This window comes from Wyeomyia smithii, chromosome 2, assembly GCF_029784165.1.
Source record: "Wyeomyia smithii strain HCP4-BCI-WySm-NY-G18 chromosome 2, ASM2978416v1, whole genome shotgun sequence".
Lineage (NCBI taxonomy): Eukaryota > Metazoa > Arthropoda > Insecta > Diptera > Culicidae > Wyeomyia > Wyeomyia smithii.
The window spans coordinates 259,227,274-259,237,576 of record NC_073695.1 but is presented as its reverse complement, the minus strand read 5'-3'; the positions used below and the strand labels follow the sequence as shown (position 1 = coordinate 259,237,576).

The 10,303-nt window shown below is 43.1% G+C and overlaps 1 protein-coding gene across 1 annotated transcript; it reads left to right on the top strand.

The window, feature by feature from the left end:
• The first annotated feature begins 4,925 nt into the window (after positions 1–4,925).
• LOC129723535 (kinesin-like protein Klp68D) lies at positions 4,926–10,246 on the top strand. The gene is made up of 4 exons (XM_055677811.1): positions 4,926–5,198; positions 6,622–6,809; positions 6,871–8,563; positions 8,664–10,246. The coding sequence occupies exons 1-4, from the start codon at positions 5,166–5,168 to the stop codon at positions 9,132–9,134; spliced, it is 2,385 nt and encodes a 794-aa protein (XP_055533786.1). The 5' UTR covers positions 4,926–5,165; the 3' UTR covers positions 9,135–10,246.
• Positions 10,247–10,303: the final 57 nt, after the last annotated feature.

Sequence of the window (10,303 nt, the reverse complement as noted above, 5' to 3'; positions counted from 1 at the left end):
GTAGGGTCCGCAAGTCGTCTTCCACCTGATCGATCCACCTTGCCCGCTGTGCACCTCTACGTCTCGTCCCTGACGAATAGGTTTCAAGAACCATCTTTACCGGGCTATCGTCTGACATCCTTACCCAGCCCACCGCAACCTGCCTATCTAAGCGGTGTGGACGATAGATGTCTCCCCAAGTAGCTCCTGCAGTTTGTGGTTCATTCGCCTTCTCCACACTCCGTTTTCCATCTGCAGTCTACCGAAGATGGCACGCAACACCTTCCGCTCGAAGACCGCAAGGACGCGTTGGTCCTCCACAAGCATAGTCCATGTCTCATGCCCGTAGAGGACTACCGGTCTGATCAGCGTCTTGTATGTAGATGGTTAACTTGGTGCGGCGACGAATTCTACTCGATCGGAGCGTCCTCCGGAGACCAAAGTATGCACGATTTCCTACCATTATGCGCCGTTGAATTTCACTGCTGGTATCGTTGTCGGCAGTTACCAGTGAGCCCAGATACACGAACTCATCAATCACCTCGATTTCATCACCACCAATTTGAACTCGAGGTGGGAGGTTAGCACTGTCTTCTCGTGAACCCCTTCCTTTCATGTACTTCGTCTTCGATGCATTGATGACCGGTCCAATCCGTTTGGCTTCAGCCTTTAGTCCGATGTACGTATCCGCCATCTTCACAAAGGTCCGAGCCACAATGTCGATATCGTCGGCGAAACCAAACAGTTGAACCGACTTTTGGAATATCGTACCACTCGCGTTAATCCCCGCTCTTCTAATGACACCTTCCAGGGCAATGTTAAACAGTAGGCATGAGAGACCATCACCTTGCCTTAGACCTCTTCGGGTTTCGAAGGGGCTCGAGAGTGCCCCCGAAACTTGAACTACACACATCACTCGATCCATTGTCGCTTTGACCAACCGCATCAGTTTGTCCGGAAATCCGTAGTCGTGCATAATTTGCCATAGCTTGTCCCGATCGATTGTGTCGTACGCCGATTTAAAATCGATGAACAGATGATGTGTGGGCACGTTATATTCGCGGCATTTCTGCATAACCTGCCGAACCGCGAATATCTGATCCGTGGTGGCGCCATACCATAGGGGCGAAGACGCTGTTTTCTGGCCGGATCTGGTGTCGGACAACTACTCGAAGCAATCGTTGGAGGAGATGAAGTGGCTGAAAATCGATGCCTACACGCATGTTTTCGTCCACCTTGGCGAATGTTCCGGTAAACTCCCGGAAGGCCACTCGCAAGGGCGTGGCAAGGGGAATTGCTTTTGCAAGTGAGCTTTTATAAATACCTTCCAACGAAAATTCATTAAAATCAATTATCTGTCTTGGTTTTTTGCTATCACTATCCGAAAAAAGTTAATTTCTTTCAATGTAAACATTACTACTGAAGGAAGTTCGAAAATCTGATTTCCCTACAACATTTTATTGGCACCCTATTATTGATGCACTGTCGAATTTTCGTAAAATTATGTTCAGGTAGTAGTAGGTCGACATCTCCCCCGGCTACGCCTTTGCCACCCATGAACCTATTCCTTACTACCCACTCGGTAAAATAATGTGACGCCGGCCCTGGGGGAGGTAAGATCAACGTTACGTAACAAAAAATCTCTGGAGAGATTCTCCGAAAACGAGCATTTTATTAAGCAAATTCTTGTACAGCGTTACGTAATTTTTATTGGGGGATTGGTGTTGGCGATACGTTTCGTTACATAAGGGGGTGGGGGTCCAAAAAGTGTTTTTTTGCGTTACGTAATTTATGGATGCCGCCTAGTATGGTCATGCCGAAGCATTGGCCGAAATTCACAGAAGTATCGATACTCGAGTATCGATAATTTTTCCCCGGCTATATCGATGCCGGGCTGATATCGAGGGCGGAGCATCGATACCATCTGTATCGATACTCTGCCTGCTACTTGAAACAGGTCTATGAAAAGCTACCATTTTTCTTGATCTTTAATACGGAAAATCAGAGATGCCAGGTGTTTTTGGAAAATGTAAGCAACTATTCGAAAAATCACAGGAGGGTTGTGTGCAAAGCCACGACCACAAGGTTGAAGTAGAATACTTTTACAAGAAAGATAACCCGGCTGCTTGCGTGTCAGTCATTTCTAGATCAGATTCGTTTCGTATATACCGCTTGTTAAGCACAGTATCAACAAATCGTAATAAACATCATACTGCTGTGCATTTTCAGCAGCATCAAACCTCAGTTGCAGTTTAATTATTACCATTCATTATGCTCTTCCAAATACATTTAGTAGCCTTGAAAAAGGGTGATTGCTGCAATTGCAACCTTCATTCAACTATTGCATAAATGCTTCATGGTCAGATATACCCGCTGCAACTACTACGCTATCCATAGCCATGCCACAGTTGTGGCCGCTATACGCTACCATTGGTATCCGCTGCCCCTTCATCAGCTGGCCTAGCTGCTATCGCTGCTGAGATCCGCTGCAACTGGTGCGCTATCCATTGCTATGCCACAGCTGTGGCCGCTATCTACTATCGCTGGTATCCACTGCACTGCTAGTGCTGCTGCTGAGGGAGGACGACTACTGTTGTCGCTTTCTAGAACTTTTATGAGCGGCTTCGGCTGATACAGGCTCTTATATAGGCCAAATAGCATATTTTAAACTGCAAGGTATTTGATTATGTCGACCGTGCTTGGGAAGCAATCTTATAACGACCAATCAGAAGTCTAATTTTCCGTTTTGACAAGGCTTAACTATTTTCAATAGTACAATAGTTTGAATAATGAAATTACAATTATCTTCATTTTGGAAGAATCTTAAAAGATTTTCCAATCTATTGCTGCAAGAACGAAGGAAATCCATCGAATACTAACCGATTTATTAGCATTTGAAATTGGACATATTTTTCACTTTTTTCGGTTTTAGATTTTCATTTCACATCCCTATGTAGCCGAACTTCCTGAGAGAAGTATTCTACTTCAAAACCGACAAAATCTGCTTAAAGTCTAAAAAATTGAAAAAAATGCGTTCACGCAGGCAAAAGTCTGCCAAAATTTTCACAGATGTTGAGAAAGTCTGCACAAATATAAAGAAACTCTGACAAAAATCTGCAGTGACTCTGGAAAAAATATAGTTATCTGCGAATCAATAAAAATCTGCACACTGACTCTAAAAATCTGCGTTTTGAAGACAAATCTGCATATTTTGTATCCCTGCGGTCAATAGACCTAATGGGACCAGAATGGGACAGTGGTGACAGAATTATATGTCACACACACAAATCAATGCAATAGCATACGCGCGTCTGCGGCCTTATTTGAAATATAGGGCAGCACGATAATCCTGGCTTCTTATTCTTTATTGCCTGCTGTTCTGCAAAAACTTGGCGCTTACGATGCTCTGCACAGACAGTATTACCGCAGACAGACGTCCAAGCTGAGTTCCAAACTTGTGTAAAGTTTTTTGTAGTAGCGATCCTTAACCAGATAGCGCTACCAGTACCGCCAGCCTCGTACACCAGCGAAAAAAAATGTATTGTAGCGATAAGGTCACCAGGCGGCGCTAGTGTACAAGTGATTTATAACGCAATTTACTTTGAAAATTTACACGGAAATTTTGATCAATGTTGTTCTTGCTTTGACGTCTGTCTGTGGTATTACCAAATTCGGGAGCATTTTTCTCGCAAGAGGCATGAAAAACCACCTTAGAAATGAGCGGGTATATTTAATCCTGTTGGTGTCTTTTACAAAAAGAGCACAAATCAAATTTCTGCACTGTTTGTAGAAGACTTCAACGCGATGGATCATATCCGCGCACTTCTACAAGGCTTTTCCGTTAGACAATTTGTAGCAATCAACAATATTTTGCGATCTTATAGTTTCCCTTCAGTATCGAAAAAATATCGTGGCAAAAGTATCGATCCAGCTTGATATCGAAGTCGCTTGCATCGATAAAAAATAATGATATTTGGGCCCCCAGGTATCGATACATTATCGGCCAATGCGTGATTAACGGAGGCCCTAGCGAAAAAGATGTCACCAACAACCTTCAATTGCATTGGATCGAATTTGTTTACAGTTCCAAGCGAAATAAAATGTTGACAACTTGCGTTTTTCACGCGGGTGAACAAAACAAACATTTTGTATAAAATTCTCACTTCGCATTGAACTCTAAACAAGGTTTCAGAAGGGTGACATCCGCGAAAGTAACTATCATGCGTGTTCTTCATTCGTTCACACACGAAAATTATATATATTTTCTCCTATTGATTACAAGATAATTTTACTGCAACCTGCAAGAGCGATAACACCCATGGGTTCTGGGGGTGACACCAGGCCTTAGATGCGCCCATGCTTTTGCACTGGGTTGTATGTGACTTTTTTGTGGCTCCATTTCCACTTCGAACCCCCCGTGGTTCCAATATTTTGCTTGTTACTTTTCGGTCATAAAAAATGGCGTCTTTTCATAGGCCTGGGGTGACACGCAAAATTGTTGTTTTTTTCACGTGAAGTTCACATTAGTCTGCTAAAATATTAAGCTATTACGGCTTAAACAATCTACTTTAGTATGTAATTCAAGATAATGTGAAAAAAAAACCTTTTCATCAACTTCTACATAAATATAAAAAAAAATATCCACCCCAGGCTGTCTCATCAATAGCTTCATTCACTTTACCAGCACAACTCACAACGAAACGTCAAAAGCGCCGCAGTGAACTGTGAGAGATACAGACAGCACTCCGGTTGCTGTTTTCCACCTGCTAGTCCACCCACTCACAGCACTTGTTTTGGCTGCCGTCGAAACGACGCTGGTTGTTCGCAATGCTCACCAACACAACGCCACCCATAAAAACCACCCGCCCCACCTCACATCACAAGCGCGATATCGCTCCGATTATAGGTGCGAGGTGGGTGTGTGCGCGCTGCGTGTGAGTGCTTCTGCTACTGACAGCCAAACGAAGCGATTGGTGAGGTGAAGTGCCTGTGATGCGCTCGCTCATCGACACTCTGGTCGCTGTTGTTTTGCGTTGGAAACCAGCTGAATCGATAATCCAAACAAAAGTGCTAGTCTAGTCATCAAAATGTGCAAATTTTCGTAGAAATCAGCAGAAAAGTGTGAAAATTTTCGGCTGAGGTTATCGTTTCGCTGTTAAATGGTGTATTTTTCGTAAGAAACAAAGATGAGTCGTAGCGCCAAGGCGAAAAGTGCTGCGGTAAGTTGAATTTTGCAACCTTGAGACTCCGCAAAGTCTGGTTTGATGATGGGCTGGTCCCATTGTACAAGCTGCATGTAGGCGAAAATATCAGTGCTTTCCCAACTGACATCAACCGCGAGAAGATGGACGGATGGGTGGCGACTGTACAAACAGTGGAATTGGAATTACACAAGTTTTTCGGTAGTTGTTGGGCTTCAATCTCGATATATGCGAGAAGAAAAAAAAACATCCGATTCGATCGGACCGAATTGTGCGCTTCGCCGTGTTATGAGGAGTTGAATAATGAAAGTGTTTCGCTCGATGCACCTCGAAGCGAACGTGATTAGTAATTCATCTGAGACGGGCCTTAGGGGAAAGTGGAGCGCTGATATACATACGCGCAGAACTGCACTGTAAAGTGCGTTCTTTAGTGCGAAGGTGCAGGAAGTTTTCTAGCAAGACCTTCGTTTTTTTCCTTTTTTTCGGAGGAACCATACATGCATGGCATAGATTGCGGTAAATCTTTATGTAAATCGTGAATATTAATGACTACAATTAATGGGTATTTCGAGCTTTTTTCTCCGATAAATGGCAAATCGTCTAGACGTGACCTTCTTGTATATGTAAATTGCACCAACAAACATGGTATTGTATATGAGTTATGTCTATGAAATGAAGACAAGATGAAAAAACAAGTTCAACGCTGGGTTAAACTAACACAATGATTCACACCAATAATTTGTTTTGTTTGTAATAAATTTCGAGCATTTTCTTTAACATCTTTCATAACGATTTCTACTGATTACTTTACGAACTTATTTCTTTTTGAGTCTTATGGAAATGTTTTGTAAAGCGGGAAATGTAGGTATGTAGATTTCAACAGGGTGCGAAAAAAGAACGAGAACAGTGTGACTTAGACTTAAATTACGAATTCGAGTCCCGCCCGGATGAGGAAAAAAAGTCGAAGTCTAAGTTACACCTTCTGGTCTCGTTCATTCTTCGTTCCCTGCTAAAAAAGTTGGTCATGATAAAAAAATATTAATGGCACAAAAGGACGTCTTCAGCCTATATAAACATCTGTAGAAAATTCAATGAAATCAAAAATAATAATTGAAAAAATATCAAAAATGACACATTTTCCTTGGAATTTGCTTGGCATCGTTTATCAAGTTATAGACGCGATAGCCATGCCAGTGGTAACGCGCTCAAATAAAAAAAAAGTTTATGAAGATAGAGAAGAGTAGTGGACCTTTGTTGATACCCTGAGGAACTCTTTACATGTTGGAAAAGCAACTGGATGATAGGCTCGTTGTTACCTTTGGTTTGTCGATTTTCGAAGTAATTTTGATGTTTTCTGTGAATCATGAATTTTTCCGTTCTTGCCGTAAAACCAATTTTAAGATCCATATTTCATGTGTACGTTTCCAAAAATAATTCACAGAGCGCTAAAAACGAATGCGTCCAGGTTGTGGTACGCTGTCGTCCACTTAGCAACAAGGAACAGGCCGGCAATTTTCAGAAGGTAGTCGACGTATTTCCGAGCCGAGGCGTAATCGAGATTCTCAACTGCAATGAAACGTCACGGGAGAACAAGAAGATGTTCACGTACGATGCGGTGTATGATTGGGCGTAAGTATCCTGCTGATTTACTCCTTCAAACATTTTTAGAAATTTTGCTTTCTGGTTTCAGATCAACCCAGCAGCAGCTGTACGATGAAGTCGTCCGTCCGCTTGTTTACTCGGTGCTGGAAGGATTCAATGGGTGCGTATTTGCCTATGGTCAAACTGGAACCGGTAAAACGCACACCATGGAGGGCATCCGGAATGATTCCGACCAAAAGGGTATAATTCCTCGTGCGTTTGAGCAAATTTGGGCTCACATTAATCGATCGCAGAACATGAATTTTCTGGTTGCCGTCTCCTATCTGGAGATTTATATGGAAGAGTTGCGAGATTTGCTTAAACCAAACTCAACGGCGCATCTGGAATTGCGAGAACGTGAAGGTGGAATTGTGGTGCCCAATCTACACTCGGTGCTGTGCAAAAGCGTTGAAGATATGCTCAATGTGATGCATATGGGTAATAAAAACAGAACAGTTGGATTCACTAACATGAACGAACACAGCTCGCGATCGCATGCAATTTTCTTGATCAAAATTGAAATGTGTGAAGTTGGTTCAACTCTAGTCAAGGTTGGAAAGTTGAATCTGATTGATCTGGCCGGTAGTGAACGCCAGTCAAAAACGGGAGCCACGGCTGAACGCTTAAAGGAGGCTAGTAAAATTAATCGCGCTCTGTCGTCGCTCGGAAACGTCATTTCTGCGTTGGCCGAAAAATCTCCGCATGTTCCGTATCGTGACTCAAAGTTGACACGTTTATTGCAAGACTCACTCGGGGGCAATTCGAAAACTATAATGATCGCTAACATAGGTCCCTCTGAATTTAATTATAACGAGACGCTAACGACACTACGGTACGCCCATCGGGCCAAGACGATCGAGAACAAACCGGTAATGAATGAAGACCCACAGGACACCAAACTGCGCGAGTATCAGGAAGAAATCGCCCGTCTCAGACAACTTATTACCGATCGTCAGAAACGTGAATCCGTTCCAAAGGTTAGAAAGATTAAACCAAAGCCGGTCAAGCGGGAGGAGAGCCTCGAAGAGGATGAAGAAAAGTCCGACTCCGAAGCAGAAGAGGAAGAAGATGAAAAGGAAAACGAGCAGGACTTCAGTGAGCTCGATGCCAAAGCGCAAGAAGCCCTCATGAAGGAACGAGAAGCGACTGCAACTTTAGCAGCGAAATTAAGCGAACTAGAGAATCAACTAGTCAAGGGAGGTAAAAATATCCTCGACACTTACACCGAACGCCAGCTCGAACTGGAGAAAAAAATGGCTGAAATTGCGGAACGTAAGAAACGTGAAATAGAAATGCAGCAGCAGTTAGAACTGCAGGAGGAATCGACAATGGAAATCCGAGAAACATTCACCTCCCTGCAGCAAGAGGTCGAGCTGAAGACGAGAAAGCTGAAGAAGTGCTACGCAAAGTGCATGGCATTGAAGCAGGAACTGCAGGACACCCGTGACGAGCACAACCGCGATCGGCGTGAGCTGGAAATGACCCAGAACGAGCTGATCAAGGAGCTGAAACGCCTGCTGCTGATAATCGATAACTTCGTCCCGGCAGAGGTCAAATCACGGCTGTACACGCAAGCCAAGTACGACGACGAGGCTGAAGAGTGGTATCTGAACAGCAGTATGATCCTGAGCGGCAATTTGGTGATGGCACGCCCCGTGGCTGATCCCAACCGGAGGCGGCCCATGTCCGAGCACGCACTGCACATGATCAAATCGAACACGGCAGGAGCCGTTCGTTATAAGGTAAGTTGGCATGATATAATAGTCGCGGTCATAACAAATGTAACATAACACCCAAAAAATATATATTAATAACTTGATTATCTACTTCGATCTGGTCCAGGGCGAAAACATCGTAAACTACGAGCTGGACATGCCACTGCGTACCACCTACGAGTACTCGAACCCGAAGGTGTCCGCCTCGCTACAGGCCGTACTGGCGGAGGCAATGCAAACCGAGGACGATATCGATATTACCGATCAGGCCAACTATGCCAGCATGATGAAGCAGCGGCTCGATCGGATCACCCGTCGCAACGTGGTTCAGGATGCACAAAACGGTGCCAGTTCCTCCGGTAGTGGAGTCGTCGCGAATGGACCCATCACCAACGGGATTCCACCGGCTAGCAGTAGCGGTGGTGGTTCGGGGGGTGGAACATCAGGTGGCACCAGTCGTGCCCGTTCGTCAATTTACAACCGTGGAATGTCGGCTGCGCCTACCTTTGGGGCACACTCAGGAACTTCCACGGCCAAAAAGGCCCCTCCGGCTAGTGCTGCTACCTTTCCGAAGGCGCGTGGGTTAATTCCCAAATAGATCCAGCGCCAAGGTGAAACTGAAGTACTCATTTAGCGCCCTCTCATTTCATCCGCATCGATTATCAATTTATGGATTAATGTTTGGCTTCCTGAGTCAGTTTTCCGTTTTGCTTTCAAATCTGGATTGGTTTACACGAGCTTGAATGTAGGAAAAGTTTCACACGCGCGCGCTTATTGGCAGTAGAAAAAAGGCACAAAGTCAGGCACAGATGGCATTATCCTGGCCGGCAATACCTCTTGAGACGAGGCCCGGCTGTTTGACGGCACCCGAAACACACTTTAGGATGAGAAAAAAAAGTATTGTTTCGAAAGTTAGAGCTTAGATTAACTATAGTCTAAAAGGTGTCTATATCGTAGCTTGATTTTCAAATTATTATAAATTTCCGCTTTTGGTTGTCGATGGATTTCAACTATGTAAGTGTAAATAGAATATAGATTTATTTGTTATTCGTTCTTAACAGATTTCAGTTTATATAAGTGGGGCTATTTTGTTAAAAGTATTGTATTTAGGCACAAAAACATCTTATTTTTATAGAACATTTAGTTGTAAAACCGTTACAGATTGTGTTCCTTCGGTATTATTTTCCAACCTATCTTCGTTATATTTTGACTGATATTTTATAACACGGTAGTCATTTTGTTTGCTATGTTCGCAGTTGTACATTTGTTTTCTTTTTTTACCAAAGCATCTCAGTCACATATTTGTGTAAGCTCAAATTTTGCGTATTCTTTGCTTTAAATACTGTGCATTATTGAAAGCTTACTGTAAACCGCAGGCAACTTTATACTCATTGATATATAGAGTATTGGTTTTAGTCAATTAATGTAATAGGCGTTTATTTAATTTGGGCCAACAATTCTTGACTGAAACAAGGACCGTCATAATATTACTATTTTCAAAATCATCAAAAATGCTCAGACACTAAAAAGGCTATTCTAAAAATTTAATGTTTCGTCTATAAAAATAAATCATCAGCTTATTGTTAATAAAAATTACTGATCAAAAGTTTAAATGAAGAAAACCTACCTAGCGCAAGAAAGGTAAAATAAGAGGACGATAAAAGGAAATGAAGATCGATTAAACAATAAACTCAATTTGTACATTGTTCACGTGCAATCTCGCCACTTACACTGAAAAAACATTTCCTGGCAAGCAAGCAGAATTTC